The 16,780-nt window shown below is 38.6% G+C and overlaps 3 protein-coding genes across 3 annotated transcripts in view; 1 reads left to right on the forward strand and 2 right to left on the reverse strand.

The window, feature by feature from the left end:
• Window positions 1–5,464, reverse strand: part of Nox (NADPH oxidase) — a 242,636-nt gene extending 237,172 nt beyond the window's left edge. Inside the window, exon 1 of the mRNA XM_065227471.1 lies at window positions 5,311–5,464. Within this exon, the coding sequence (XP_065083543.1) occupies window positions 5,311–5,448 (138 nt within the window). The 5' untranslated portion in view covers window positions 5,449–5,464. The remainder of the gene's footprint in view (window positions 1–5,310) is intronic.
• The window catches only part of LOC135705766 (ejaculatory bulb-specific protein 3-like), a 173,934-nt gene that overhangs the window by 127,076 nt on the left and 30,078 nt on the right, over window positions 1–16,780 (forward strand). The gene's annotated exons all lie outside the window — the stretch shown is intronic.
• The window catches only part of LOC135705716 (chitinase-like protein Idgf4), a 300,438-nt gene continuing 289,119 nt past the window's right edge, over window positions 5,462–16,780 (reverse strand). Inside the window, exon 4 of the mRNA XM_065227554.1 lies at window positions 5,462–5,473. The gene's annotated coding sequence lies outside the window, so the exon portion shown is untranslated. The remainder of the gene's footprint in view (window positions 5,474–16,780) is intronic.

Below are 16,780 nucleotides of genomic sequence, written 5' to 3' on the forward strand. Positions count from 1 at the left end.
GACAATAATGAAAGAGCCTTAACTTTTGGGACTCATGAAAACTTGCGACGTATTGAACAGACAAAGTGTTGGGGGGTTGCAGGTGGCACGTTTGCCACAATTCTTTGTTTGTTTCGGAAAATCGTCACTGTTCATGGAAGTATCACTCCCTCACATCAGAAGACGGTTCCACTAATTCCATTCTGATGACAACAAAAACAGAATCGTTATATCCAAAGGTATGGCAGGAAATCCTGGAAGCAGCAGGTATGTTTTTTGTTATTGAATGAAAAACTACAGAATTCACCATTCTTCATTTCATGAGTTGTTCTTTGGCATTATCTTTTATTCAACCTTAGCTGTTTTTTTGTTATTGAATGAAAAATCACAGAATTCACCATTCTTTTTTTCGTGAGCCGTTCTTTGAGGAAAACATTTCTTCTTTGACAATTGCAATGTGTGTGTAAGAATATATTACAACATATGTGTGATTTTTTTTATTTCTAGATGCGATGCATTTCAAGATATTGTTCAAAACTATGCAGAGTTTTACCAATTGCCAGATTACTTAACCGCTATTGCTACTACTATTGGATCTAACTGCGCTTATTAAATAAACTATGTTTGTATAACTTGTATCATTTTTTATTCAACGCTTAGCCTAATTGAAGCATTGTTTACTATGCTCGAAACAGGTTTCTAGAGTTGCACAGCAGCAAGGTGTTTATGCCTAACGTCCATTATGCCTAACGTCCGTATGCCTAACATCCGTATGCCTAACGTATTTATGCCTAATGGGGTGCACTCGTAAGCAGTGGTCATTGAGAAGCTAAGGACACATATGATAGCTTCTGTTCATTTCATTAAATATGGTTCACTTTCAATGTTATTACGTATATACTTGTTTTATCTAGCTAGAAAAAATTGTATTTCCATGAAACAAACTCAAATGATTTTTTTGTCATTTTGATTTTATTATTGTGATCAAGTGGGAGATTTATGGGTTCGTTACCCTACCTAGCCTAGCAATAGATTGGCTGATTGGGACCTGGATGCATCATCTGGATGGAAGATGAATTGGATGGAAAATACCATTTTCTCAATACTGGTGTGTATGTAAATTTCCTGTATGGACTATTAGAGTGATGCAAAATTTGAAATTTTTGCTCCACAATACTTGAACGATTTCAAATCGGATCCTGAATAACCTCTCAAATTTTGAACCCATTTGGTGAGAAACTGAGATGGCACAAACCATTTGATGTTTGTATGGGAATTACTATGGTAAAACCAAGATTTTTGTTCATGTCTATCGAATAATTCACCATATCGGTCTGCTTCAAAAACTTTCAACTGTACTTGTAGGAAATTTTCCCAGCTACAACTTTGCTGAAGACCACTTTTCGATTAAATGCAAAAGATCGAAAGTTATCAATGGTTCAATGCACTGATGTCTTATGATCATGCTCAATCAACTGCTCAGCAGGCAACATTGGTGTTTCTGGGGCGTTGATTAGGACACAAATATCATGGCTACTATGTCACACTGCAAAATACAGTGTTGCCTACAGAGCAGCTGCTTGATCTTGTCATAAGTTTACCAATTTCTTAAATAATTAATAACTTTTTGTTGTCTCGTTTTACATAGAAACAATCTTCAGCAAAGTTGTAGCTGAGAAAATTTTCTATAAGAATGGTTATCGAACTGTTTTGCAGCTACATATGGAAAAAGACTAGAAGGCAATGAACAAAAAGTTGAGATTTCCCATAGTAATTTACATGTAAACTTCAAATGGATTGTGCGAAGTCTATTTCTAACCAAATGAATTGTAACTTTTGGAGGCTAATCAGGACCCGATTTGAAACCATTTAAGCACTGTGGAGCGAAAAAGTCAAATTTTGCATCAGTCTAATGGGCTATACCTCGAGTTTCTGATCTTCAAGGAAATGTCTGTCATCAGCATGGTTGTTCAGGTGACCCAGGCCTTCCATATGATAAACTGCTTAATTTACGGCTCAGCTAGTCTAGTTAGCATAGGCACGGTATTACCCAGCTAGAGGCGGCGGGTTCAATTCCCGGTTAGGTCAAGGACATATTTTGGGTTGGAAATTTTCTGGATTTCCCTGGAAATAGAGTACCATTGTGCTTGCCACAGAATATATAAATTCAGGCATTGGTGTTGGCATAGAAACCTCTTCATTAATAACTGTGGAATTGCATCTAGAATCATTAGTTTAGAGCCGGCATAATGCTCGCTCCAGAAGCGTAAAAATACCACAAGAAGAAGATGTCACTACCCGGTACTAGTTTGCAGGTGAACATAATTTATAAGCTATATTATTATTATTATTATTATCTCTATTTAGGAGATTTTCAGCCGCAGGCTGGTTCATCTCCGCTATAAGCTATATCTGAAGATCCTGGTTGTCTAGGAAGTCTCTGTCTCAGGCAAAGTATTTTAGGTAATCAAGTTTTTTTGAGTGTTCAGCAGATAAGTTCAGTGTTTTCTCATTACGTGGCGCTACATTTTATCAAATATATTATATTAAACATATGATCCACTCTTTCACTCAGCGGGTGAACCAAATTTTTAGCGATGGAAGCACTGCTGCGGCCAAAAAGTCTACCATTGTATTTGTTTAGCTTCACGAGGTTTAAAAAAAATGCAAATTGGTGTAATATTTTAAATGTATGCACTTCAGCATATTATTTTCATGTTTCATATAATTTTTTTTTAATGTAAATAGCTTGACTTTTATTTTTATAATAAATGCTATATTCGCGCCGCTTGGATGACTGTTGCTGACCGTTTTCAACACTAGATGGTGCGTGAAGCAATATTCTTATTACTAAACAGTCCAGCTTACGAAGTCGGTAATCATTTCCACCTCCTTCTCCCTCGCCCCATTCATAAAACTGTAAACCTCTACTAACCTCGAGACGAACACGAGTAATCGGTTCAATTCATTTAACTCTAGATTTAAGACATTAATTATGTATAACGCAAATAATAACTTGCTTCTGTAAAGTTAATTCGATTGAGCCTGTACAAATAAATTAATACAAAACATTTCTAAGTGTGTAGTATTAAAACAAACTAATTGATAAACTAGCCTAAAATTTCCCAAAAAGCTATAAAACGCTAAAATGTCTTAGGATACCACACCCTTGGGATGCATTACCGACTTCGGTCTTGTTTTACCGTACTTTCAACAACTGTCTCACTAAAATTTTCTTTCAAAACACCGCCAGCCTTATTTAAATATTCGAGTATTGCCATTGTGGTGAAGTTTTCCTTATTTTGAAGCCTTAAAACTAATGAATTAAAATGCCTAATTTTTACCGATCAGTTCAGCTGTTGAAAGTTTGGTAAACATTACCGAAGTCGATAATAATTTCTAAGTATGCGACTCATAATCTTTAATCACACCAAAATCAACAAAACGCCTAACTTTTATAATGATCTTAAAAAGAACATCGGCTCTCATAATAGTCTTGAAACGCCAAAAATGTCTCAGTTAAATAAAAATGGTAAAGGTTTTCCAAACCGGCTTTAAAATATGAAAATAACCATGAACTCTCCAATATAGCCTGAAAACACCAAAATAGTCCTGAAATGAAATGATAGAATAACCCTGAACACCTAAAACCACTTTAAATATTGCCCAATTTAACAATTTATTTAAAAAACGGCTTTGGTATTTGAAAGTAATTTTGCAACGTTAAAATAAGATGTTGAACGTCTTCGGGCTCCCCCTCCGAGACCCTATCTCAAGCTTAACGCTAACAACGCTCATTTTCTGCTACACATTACATTTTAGAGCATCCGTTGAACAGGTTTGCGAATTTTCATGAGACAACCACCCCTCTTCCCCTTTTTTCCTTCATTATAGAGGTTTTCAGCAATAGACTAGTTAATCTCTTTACAAGCCTGAATTTCTGTGACTTACCTAAGATCAGCCCACGACCCACCGGTGAGTCAGGACCCATAGGTTGAGAAACACTGTAATAACGCTATAACATTAAATTTCAATGGCACAAAATAACAAGTAGCACTCGTTTTGGATGTTCATTTTGGCGTTTTCGTTGTTATCAAGCGAATATGTGATTCACAACATTAATAGTAATATATTTAACAAAAATCTGAACAGTTTTTTTTCTATTCAAATGTTTATTATTTGTATGATATATATTATTTTCCGTCTTTCTCCGGTAGCCATCTTCCCCCGTCCTTCCCTACATGCACTGAAAAAGATGTTACGCGTAACTTTGCTGAGCACTACGCTCTCTCTAAATAATGTGTAATAAATTGAATCACTTTTCTACATACCTCTTTGCCTTCTCTAGCGATACGTAATTTATGAACATACCCTAACTGTTCTTAAAAAAAAACTAGTAATACAACATGCTATTCAGCATAAGACATTATAATAACTCGATTTCAGTAAAACTCAATACACCTAAAGCAAACCCCACACGCATCAATATATTGACGCGAAGGGGAGTTATTGACAATAATATTGATGATGTGAATTCAGAAATATTGTCAATCTCGATATATTGGCGTCAATATAGAATGTCATGTCGATTATTGTCAATAAAAGTAATCGTGTAGGGTCCACTTAACGGTAGACCTATCAAACGAATGAGTCATCAAATAAATCCCCCGATTACACAATCTTCAACGAGACCTGCAACTCCCGGTAGCACCGACTACTAGGGTTATCGGTTTCATACGCCTTCTTGCAAATAAACTCCGAGAAAGAAAAGAAAACCCTCACATCATCAGAAATCACACACGCGCCCTCATAACTTAACAAACGTTTATGATGCGGCTCAAGTTCAAAAGTCGTGACTTTTACACGCAACCTCCCGGAGAACATGAAGACGAACCGGTACGTCATCACTCTGCGCTCATTTACTCCGAACAGTGCCGTTGTCTGGCTCATCACCGTCTCTGTTTGCCCAACCCGGCGACGAAGATCATTAACCACTGACGGCAGCGCTTTGTAGCACCAAGAGCAGCAGCAATGTATGGGCCCTTCCACCCAACGCAACGCATTGCATCTCGTGTCAGAGTAATAATCATATGTAAAATAATAGTCGGTTTATGAATAATAAAAGCGGTGGGTGTCTTCGTGTTGGTGGTGGTACTTAGCAAGAACAAATAGCACTTTGCATTGTATTCTAATGGGGGTTCAATTTCTCATGAATATGCACACGCGAGCAACACACTTGAAGGTTCGATTTCTTGCACTTGAATGTCACTTCTTACAGCACCTAAATGGGCAATCTCCCACTAAATCGGATCGGATTTTCACGAAACTCACCTGTTCACGGAAGATCCGCTTGAATCCATCGACGGTGTGCTTTTCCTCGCCGAAGATGGAACTCAGCTCCGAAATCAACAGCCAACGGCGCTTGTCGCGTTTCACTTCCAGTTCCATAGCACTGACGACCGGCGGCATGAATTCGGCGCTGCTCAAAACAACACTTTTCTCGATTTTGTCACTATCGGCCAAATTATTCTTCTTCCCACCAGGCGCCAAAGCTGCATCCACCAAATCACGTTGGGTCTTCAGATCATTCACCAACCCGGCGGAAATCGGGTCGAAGGTCGTTGGTGCTTTCGAAACTGGGTCACTGGGTTTCAAGATCGAAGCCGGCGGCTTCGATTCAAGGTTAGCAGTTTCACTTTCATCCGGACCGTGGATCGAGGAACGGCGTTCATTCGGAAATACATCCGAATTGGCCAGCGGAGTCATCACCGGAGGCGATGGATCCATTTGGTGCAGGTTGTTCAGATAGGAATCATTCTTCTGCAGCACGAACACAAACGGGTTTACGTCACAGTGGGACAGTTTGACACTTTCACTTTTCTGGGTCAAGGTCGCATCGGGTGGCGGAGTCCCGGAGGAGGTCCCCGGGGTCTCCTGCGGGAGTTCATCCGAGAAGGACACCTTTTTCGGAGCCTTATGAGGCAGCTGGGGCGATGTAGAACGAGAATCGGATAGTTTTACGGTTTCACTTTCGCTTTCGCTGGACACGGTCAGGCTGTGTCGCTTGGGGACTTCCGAGCTGGTCGATGGGACTTCCATGATGGCGTGCGATATTCGGCGGTACACTTGATCTACTTTTTGAAAGATCCTTGCATGATTTTCTCACTGGGACACGTTTTTCTAGGAATTCCTTGCGCCGTAACCTTACTTGAACCTTCTTCTAAATAATCACTATGGTCATCAAACGATTCTCCAATTTGGTCAAATTCCACTGTCAGTTATCCAAATCTTCTTCGAAAGATCCTCCAAGTATTCCAAATCACCAACGATAGAACACCGAAAAAAAAAAATCCACTCCACGTGAGGCCACCACACTCGACAAACACCAAACGCTCAAGACACAGAGACGATCACGGAGAGGCACACGGTTTAAGGCTCGTAACGCTAGCAGATCCGAAACAGAACTGACTGGTGCCCAAAAGGGAGATACACTCTGTGGTGCCAAGCAGTCAACCAACCAACATCGAACTCCAACAACTTCGCGTGTGCTTCATTCGCATGCGTTACGTTTTCGATCCAAGGCGGCGGCTGAGTTCATGCAGCATCCGATCTGAGGCGGCTGCGAGAAAACCAACAACGATGGACCAATCACCACCGGGCAGCAGCAAGTTCGATCGTGGCTTTATGCTGCCTTTCGATCTTCGTGTGGCCAGCGATATGGTTGTTGATCGAGAAATTCATTCAATCGCCGCTTACAGGGTAAGTTCATTTCTCTTTTTTACTCGAAGCAACCAAACATATCTCACTGTTTGACTTTTAATTTAAATGACGATTAATAATCAAAACGGCTTTATTTTTCCGATCCGTTCATACGGGAACCAAAGAAGACGAGATAAGCATTTCGGTTCTGAGATGGAAGGTGATCGTTTGGTTATCAAATTTATATCCGGCGCGGTGCAAATTGAATGTGACACATCATCATCGTATCAAGCTGCTGGCTGGTGGCATGGGAACGGAAATCGCGGTCATACGAGATTTTCGGTTGGCCGATCGGGGAGAATGGATGTTTGGAGAATGGGTTTTGTGTTTGGATTCGAAGGGTAGGAAGGTTGAGCAGGTTGTTTTGTGCATGTTTGGAAGTGGTTGGATGTGGCTGGGATAAGAGACGATGATCGTTGAGCGGATGTTATTGGGTGCATATCGTGCCCTTCGAAAATCATGACATGTGTCGTGTCGTTTTAGGTGTTGCAATGGTATCAAATTGGAATTGGGTTTTTCGAGGTCGAACTGAAACACGAAATGTCTGAGATACTTTGGGACTGTTATCAAACTGTTTGTTTTTTTATATTCTGCATTTAAATTTTGACTCATTTGGTACAGCTGAAACTTGAAAAAGCAATGCAATATGTATGCAGCCAGACATATTGTTAAGGATAAAGTAATATGTTTAGCAGTAAAGGTAAGTGGTATTTTTTTCCCTTTATTAACGAGACTTTCAGCCTTAGGTTCGTAAGTGGTATACACATTTCAAAACTTCGGAAAAGTTCCTGATTTTCCACCTACATTCTGAAATAAATCAAAGTAAATATTGGATGGATACACGGTGTCTCTGTTGGAACTACACACTTAGAAATACCTAATTTTACTAGTGATGGAATCCATCTTTGACATAAAGGATGAGACGTAAACAGACATGTCATGTAAAACTAAGTGCTCCAAGACTGAAAAATTTGTTACTCGACGAAAAGAACGTTTAATTGAGCTGAATTTCGCGTATATTATGACTAAATTTTATGTAAAAATTGACACTCGTATATGTCAGTCGCAGGGCACCTAAATTTACATGATTGTTTTTCTAAGTGTGTACATTTAATCCAAAAATATAACAATTTAATAGAGATTAATATTTCCTTAATTTTGACACTACTAGTTGATGAAATTGCCTTTTTGTATGGAAAGTAAATCCAACCGGGAAATGTAAGATTTTATCGCAGATTTGCATTAAAAGCATGTAGAAATTGCAATGTTTCACCGCATGAACAGATTCTGTAAAGTTGTTGCCGGAAGCGTTTTTTATAAATGGTTTTGTTATTTCTGTAAGGTAGTTTTTTTTTAATAAAGTTTGTTTCGCAAATTCATTGCGGCTAGAAAATCATCTCGTGCGGGATTTATACGAAAATATTCATTTCGGAAAAACAACTATCTTGAACGCTGCAGTCCATCGTAAGAACAATCATTTCATTTGCTGTTAGAAAAGCTGCAGAGGATATATGAAATCCACCGTTATAGCAAATTTGTTTTTGATTCAGTTCCAACCTGGAACGGGTATCAAAATTGGCTCGGCTTGTTGTCTGTCAAACGTCAGATTTGTTTATATGGGATAAAACAATGTATGAGATTGAATTACATTCAGTTTAATCCGAAAGCTGGTTAAAAAATGCCATATTTTCATATTTTGATTAAATATTGTCTAAATTGGTTTTAGGTCGATGGACATAAGGTTGAAGGGAAAAACAGGTCGAATGGACAACATTTTGAATTTAGCATAAAGGGACAACAGGTTGAAGTGTCTGAAACTTAAATTTCCTTAGTTGATGATGCTTATCGTCAAATATCAGTTTTAAAGTGAACATTTTATACGATAGATGAGGAGATAAAAGTATAGAGTGGATAGTTCCATTATAGTACGACAGTGTGAAAATTGGATATAGAAAGTAGAAAGCGAGGAAAGGACAATTTCGAGGAAGATACAAATCGGGTAGAGCACCCCCTTTACCAAACTCATCCCGTTGATTAGGGTTGGTGAGGTGTGACCCCCCCCCCCACCCGCCATCACTGGCAAAAGAGATGATCGCCGATTTGCTCGTTTACCTCCGATGTGTGGAAACAATTACATGGGTTGTTTCGCACTCAAGTCGCCATTTGACGTAAGCGCCTAGTCGATAGGTTTTTGAAATTGAACGTCAGATGGCGACACTCGATAGAACTGTTGAAACAATCGATAGAACTATGTCAATCTATCCAGCAGGACACTTTTCACAAAAGTTGATAAAAGTATGTTTTTCGTAGTGTACCAACAACGTACCTTGCAAATTCATTATTTTATGGAGTCCTGCTGAATAGACAGGTACGTTAAACCTGTGTGTGTGTGTGTGTGTGTGTGTGTGTGTGTGTGTGTGTGTGTGTGTGTGTGTGTGTGTGTGTTCAATCTAACCCTCACTGGCCGGCAGTGTTACTATGGAAGAACTCTCTCTACAATGTCGCATTTATGGTCATTGTAGACAGCTTTAGTCCTGGAGTTAGAAGGTGATAGCTCTATTGCAGATCCAGCAACCCATTTCAGCATGTCTGGAGAGTCACGCCCATTCCGAGGTTACTTTCACTTAAAATAAGCCCCGCATGTATGCATCACCGTTATTAAATGGATATTGGTATTACATACACGCTTCCAGGTTCGAAAATATATTTTTTTCAAACCTGGCATGTATTTAGTTTAATTTTGATATATTTTTTTTAATAATTGGAAAGCTCACACCATCTTCTGCTTTTCCGCCGTCGTTGATTACTTATTTTGGAATCCCTTAGACTTTTTCTCTAACGGTTCGTATTTCATTCCGTGCTTCACCGGCAATTTCCTTCCGTAGATCGTCGTTGATTGGTTCTAATATGATTCCGCCTTTTTTGGTCAGTTTCATTGAATTGAAATGAATTGGCATGGTGATCTGGGACGAGGCTCACGTCCAAAGTCGCTGTTCCACCGAGCGATCCGTGTGCGAAAACAGAATGAAAGAAATTCGAAAGGGATCAGTTTCATGAAGTGACAGTTTCATCAGATTCCCCAACTAACCATAGTCAAGCAAAGTAAGAATATACAAGCTATATTGCGACTATATGGTTACTTGGGTACTCATATGGCCGTCAGAATGGTTCATCGGTTGCGAAGTGAAATATTTCTCAAAGTGATGCGTTACATTTATCAATGTTTTGATTTTATCCTAAAGTAACCTCCATGTTATTTCACAGACAAGCAGACAAAACACATTGACCATTTATCATTGTAAACCCTATCGCCATCTGTCGTATATACTTTCATGGGCAATACACTCAACAGATGGTTGTAGTATGTAAACGTCGAACGCTAGGGAATTGATTATGTGCACCACAAGTGGCGGTACTACCAACTAAGAAACAATTAAATTGACCGTTAAAAACGATTTCTATGAAGGTTTTAAGAGTGTTATGTCTGCTTGTCTGTGGTCATACCTTCACTATCGCAACTTCGGGTAATCTGCGAAAGTATTTGCATTTTTCTCAGGCACTTTTGATCGAACTGTAATTACTCTCTCATACTCGAAATGTGCCACGACCAAATTGGCACAACGACGCCCTATACGCTCTCTGACCGAAGCGCAGGGATAGACAGGTACGTTAAACCTGTACCCATACAGATTATTTTTGGAATTTGTGAAAGATTTAATCCTCAGTAGTTCACGAAATTTTCACGTAATTTCAAATTTTCTAAATTAATCATAAAAATTAAATTTTCCTTAGAAAATCATCCATCTCATCCGTATAAACTTGAGTTGCCTTGAGGTACGTATGTATGTACCAATAAATATTGATTATTTTATACTTAAAGATATTTAAAAATGCCCTCTTCTATGTATTTTGGTAATCTACATTCAGGGGTTAACATAATGCTTTGGGTCAAATCGGGCTAAAATTTTTCGAGAATTCCAAATTCTAAGTCAGATTTCACATGTATTGTTTTTTTTAAAAGAGTTTTATATAAGTAAGTATGGTAAATTAACGTACCTCAAAAAAATGAACTTCAGATACGGAAGGTACGCTATTGGTACACTACATTGATGTAGGTTTCTGAAGGTTTAATGAAGATTTTTGAAAAATCACCCGTCTTTTAACAAGACACCCTAAAATAAGGAATTTGTGAGATACGTTCCCAATCCTTGAAGGTACGATATGGTACGCTGTTGGTACACTACGAAAATCGGATCGTAGCCTCACCGTTAATATCGGATTTGAATCTTCGGAACAATTTTCAAACTTATCTGGCGTGCCACAGGGTAGCAACCTGGGTCCTTTGTTATTCTCACTCTTCATCAACGAGCTTTCTCTCGTACTACCATCTGGCTGCCGTGTGTTTTACGCTGATGACGTCAAATTATACATGATCATTAAAGGTATCGAGGACTGCTATGCTCTACAATTGCTGCTGAATAGTTTTGCTGATTGGTGCACCCAGAACATGCTGACGTTGAGCATCCACAAATGTAACGTTATATCGTTTCATCGCAAGCTCAACCCGATTACGTATGATTATTCAATTAATGGTCAGTCCCTTGAGCGTTGTCTTCAAGTTCGTGATCTTGGTGTCATCCTGGATTCAGCGCTGACCTTCCGATCGCACTACAACGATATTATCTGTAGAGTCAACCGACAGCTGGGATTTATTTTCAAAATATCCTGCGAATTCACCGAGCCTCTCTGCCTCCGGTCTCTGTACTGCACACTGGTGCGATCGATTCTGGAATCCAGCTCTGTACTATGGTGCCCGTACCAGTCAACCTGGACTGGTAGGATCAGAGAAAATTTGTGAGATATGCCCTACGACGCCTTCCGTGGCGAGATCCGTTAAACCTACCACAATATGGAGATCGATGCAGATTATTGGGACTGCAGACGCTTGAGCAGAGACGGAATGGTGCCCAAGCGGTGTTTGTAGCTAAACTTCTCACAGGAGAGACTGACGCACCGGAGTTACTAGGTCAACTTAACCTTTACGTTCTTGAACGATTACTTCACCAACGGAACTTTTTGCTGCTTGAGCCGCCCCCCCCCCCCCTTGTACGGCCTTTATGATCCTGTCCGCTTTATTTAGACTAGGTTCAACGAAGTCTACATCCTCTTCGACTTCAACTCTACTGTGGCAACATTTAAGCGTAGACTGACTGAATTGCATTAATGGATCGAGTGAGATTCGTTATTGTGAAAGGTGAATAATATTCCATTGCTCCTAAATTGTAACGATTATGCTATCTCGATTCACCAGTGCCGACGAGGATTGCTTCGGATGATGGATGTCCAATGGAGCTGATAGAATCATAATTTTTTTATGTTTTTGACTACAGTTGATATTTGAAGCCATGTTCACTTTATGTTATGTTCACGGATGTGCTTGTTTTGTAATGTTTGTACTGTATTGTGAAAATATATGATGTTTTTACGCCATTTAAATTGGCTTTCCTCCATCACATTCATTAAGACGACAAAAAGTCAGATGAATAAATAAAATAAATAAATAAATAAATAAACATGATTGTATCAACTTTTGTGAAAAGTATCCTGCTGGATAGATGGACATTAAAGCGGATGGCCTACCCGATCTGTACCTTTCTCAAAATTCTCCTTTTCTCGGTTTCTACTTTCTATATAAAATTTTCGCACTACCGTACTATGACGGAACTATCAACTCCATACTTTCATCTCCTTATCCATCGTATAAAATGTCCACTTTACGTCTGATATTTGATGTTAAGCACACAGCTAAAAAAAGTAGTGTAAATTTCCGTTACTATGATGCACATAAATGGAGCATCATATATCATACAAGTTTAGATTATAGATCGTGTAAATTTATGAGACATGCCATGCAATATTCCATATATTGTATGCAACTGTCCACTTTTGTTTGCGACATTTCTTCCAAGCTGCTTGTTAACGTGAAAAGGAAGTTTACATGTATGAATGTTTGCATGCATGGATGTTTACATCGCCAGTAAAATTCAGAATTTTTTGGTGTGCATATCCAATTTTGTAAATCATTAAATTCACGCATGCTGTTATGAAAACATGATTAGTTAAACTTAAGATTCCTGAATTTTCATAGATTTCCTAAACTTTTTTGAAATTCTCTAAAAAATTTTGAAAAACTCTGAACTGGTTGACTTTAACTTCTCCAAAAATCAAACGAATCTTCCCTAAGGTCGCTTTGAACGTCTCCGAATAGCATTTTTAAGGTTCCGAAGCTTATCCCAAACTTGTCTGTGGTGTTCCATGAGTATTTCTGATATTTCCTTCACTGTAATGAGTAGGCATTTAAATTTCGCTAACTTTCTCTAAAGTCCATTGATCTTATCTGACATTCAAGAAGTTTTTGCAACATTTGCCAGACTTAGCTAGAGGTCACTACCCAAGTAACAAATCTAGAGCTGCTTGGCTACATTCAAAATTTATAAAGGTTTTATTGCAGCTGCAACCATTACCTACAGCTTTATGACGGTCATATACAATGCAAGTCATGAAACATTCTTATAGCTATCTACAAAACCCCTATAAAGCTTATTAAAAAACCAACTGATGCTTATGCTATTTTCACTTATGAAAGGTTTTATGATTGCTTTGAAGTATACAAAAAAGTAATATAAATTGCCCTTATAAAACCAAAAAATTAATCCTTTCGTTGCTTTATAAATAAGCGCAATAAAACTAGTTGGCCATGAAACAGTTATTTTAAAACAATTATAAGCATTCAGTTGCGACTTGTCAGAAATGTAAATAGGTGGTTTATTTTTACAACATAGAAAAGAATCAAAACTTTCCAGTACTTCCAAGCGGAGCGCAAAGAAAATCAACAAAATTGTTAGCATGAGCATGAAAACATTTAGTGTATACGTCTCGCTCGCATATACATGGGGTGACACGGTCGAATCTTGGTCGAAATGGTGACAGTCCTAGGGCAAAAAGGTTGAAATCACGCATAACTTTTCATAAAGGTTAATGTACCATTCAAAATTTTTCTTAATGTTTGTAAAATTCATCGGTTGCACCCGTAGAATAGGAATATACATTTGCCCTCGAATAAAAAAAATGAATTCAAGCTGAACATTGCATTAGGTTCTAAGTAATATTGACAGATTCGCTTCGTCAACTTTCTCTTTGCATCCCCACGGTCATGTAAAGACATTCCCAGGTATTTTCAGCACATAAATCGATAAAAGAAGCTTTAATCTAGCATCCAATACGACAAACACATCAAGAAACGGTTCTCTGAATAAAGGGTGATACGGTCAAAATTTGGTCAAGGGAAAACGCGTGTAAATCGGTGAAATCGTTTATTTAAAAAATCAAATTAAATTTCTTTTTCAAGTTCAATTAGTATAAAATTCAGGAAAAATATTCAGTTAGGCTTCCGCTTTTCCAAATCCGAAATGCCGGGCCTTACGCTTGACCCCTGCCATCAGATTTTGTACAGCCACCTTGTCCACCTTCTTCGCCGCAGAAAGCCAGTTTGCCTTGAACTGCTGCTCGCCCTTAGCAGTTTTTTTGGTCTTCTTTAGGTTCCGCTTAACAATAGCCCAGTATTTCTCAATTGGGCGGAGCTCTGGCGTGTTGGTAGGGTTCTTGTCCTTGGGAACCACCTGCACGTTGTTGGCGGCGTACCACTCCATGGCCTTTTTACCGTAATGGCAAGATGCCAAATCCGGCTAAAACAGTACGGAACAACCGTGTTTCTTCAGGAAAGGCAGCAGACGTTTACTCAAACACTCTTTCACGTAAATTTCTTGGTTGACAGTCCCGGAAGCTATGAAAATGCTGCTTTTCAAGCCACAGGTACAGATGGCTTGCCAAACCAGATATTTCTTTGCGAACTTTGACAGTTTCATGTGCTTGAAAACATCTGCTACCTTTCCCCTTCCTTTTGCCGTATAAAACTCCTGTCCCGGAAGCTGCTTGTAGTCGGCTTTGACGTAGGTTTCGTCGTCCATTACCACGCAGTCAAACTTCGTCAGCATCGTCGTGTACAGCCTCCGGGATCGCGCTTTGGCCGTCGTATTTTGTTTATCATCGCGATTTGGAGTCACTACCTTCTTGTAAGTCGATAGTCCGGCTCGTTTTTTGGCTCGATGCACGGTTGTAGACGATACACCCAGCTTATTTGCGGCATCTCGGAGAGAGAGGTTAGGGTTTCGCTTGAAACTACCGGCAACTCTCTTTGTCGTCTCAGCGGCTTCCGGTTTTCGATTTCCCCCCGATCCAGACTTCCTGGCTGTCGACAAACGTTCCCCAAACACTTTAATTACATTTGTAACGGTTGATTTGGCAACTTTTAGCGATTTTGCCAACTTTGCGTGCGAGTAGCTCGGATTTTCGCGATGCGCGAGCAAAATTTTGATACGCTGCTCTTCTTGCTTGGACGGCATTTTGACAACTGAAGAGTGAATTCCAAAATCAAAATAGGAGCAACATTCTACACACACACACCTTCAAAATGCGGGGTGTTCAGGTTTTTAAAAATGCAAAATTGAAAGAAATACGTCAAGTTGATATTGACCAAATTTTGACCGTATCACCCTTTAAGTTATCAACGAAAGAGAAAGTTGAGATTTTTGCGCTTTGGGAGATATTAATGTTCAAAAATTGTGTTTTTTTTCTCGTTTTTTCAACAATATCTTTGAAATTTGAAGCTTAATCCAGTATGTTTCTTCACAAAAGCTATTTATTTAATGTATTTGCATAAGAGAATAATAAAACATTATAAAGCTGTGAGCAAAAAAAAAAAACCGAAACAGAAAAAAACCATATTTTCGACATTTTTTTTCTTTAACTTCATATAACTTGGAACCAGTAGACAGTGGAAATTTAACGTCTTTGAAATAGCTGTTTATTTTGTCAAGATAAACAACTTTGCCCAAAACATCAAGTCTCCAAAACGTCAGAGAAAGAAGTTAGATTGTGGCACCATCTTTGCGGAAGAGTTTTGAGCTATTTGTTTATGTCAACTGGTCCTTATTATGACGAGAAATTTTGCCGAAGACACCAAGTCGCGGAAATGCTTCGTTTCGGAGTTATTAATTTTGATCCGCTAGGTTGCATTCCTGACCCAGTGTGCAATGTAAGCATTAGACATTTTAAGAAATTGCGCTTGGTGTTTTTCTTGCCTGCTGTCCTCTGTCGCCATATTGTCATTATTCAATAAAATAATGGCTAAATAAGAGATCCGAAATGATTTCCAGTGTGCATTGGTATGAATTTATGTATTGAGATCAATTTTCTGTAAAATTAAGGTAATTCCATCAAATTCATTTGATTTCTGAAACAATCTTCTTTGTTAACTTGAATTATTTTGGAGGCGCATTTATTTAACGCTCATATTATCTCAATATACACGATAACATTTCAAGCGCATATGTTTTGGAACTTCTAAAAAGTCATATATTTTCTTCAAAATTTTCACTAATGTCGCCAGGAAACAAAATTGATGGCATGGTGATCTTGACACCAACACTCAAACATATTTTTACCGCTAAAGATTTCCATTTGGAAAAAAAAAGTTTCAGCAGAACAGAACAACAACAAGCTAATTTATGGCGGTTGCTTTGAAGCCAATAAAAATTAAATTGGCTTTATAACTGATTTTCACCAAAGCGTAATAAAACTGCTTGGATACAATATTACTCTTATAGAGGCTATGAGAACCTTTTGTAGAGTATGAGGCTGCCTGACAATAGGTTTTAAGACAGCATTATTGTGATTCTCAAACATGCTTTATAAACCTTATCAAGAGTGGTCCACTAAGCTGTATGACGATCTTATAGCGGTTATCAAAAGGTTGTGCTGGAGCTATTAATTTTATTGGCGGTTTTATGAAATTGATCTCAATAACCACTAAAAGAGTGCAATAAAACAAGAAATGCTACTTGGGTAAACTCCTCCAAAATTCACCCACATATCTTTTTTAATATCTCTGGCCACTGAATCTTTTTAGGAGTTTCTCTAAAGC

The sequence above is a fragment of the Ochlerotatus camptorhynchus genome, unplaced genomic scaffold (genome assembly GCF_037179485.1).
Source record: "Ochlerotatus camptorhynchus isolate MF236.1 unplaced genomic scaffold, CSIRO-AGI_Acam_v1.1 ptg000274l, whole genome shotgun sequence".
In the NCBI taxonomy this organism is placed as follows: Eukaryota; Metazoa; Arthropoda; class Insecta; order Diptera; family Culicidae; genus Ochlerotatus; species Ochlerotatus camptorhynchus.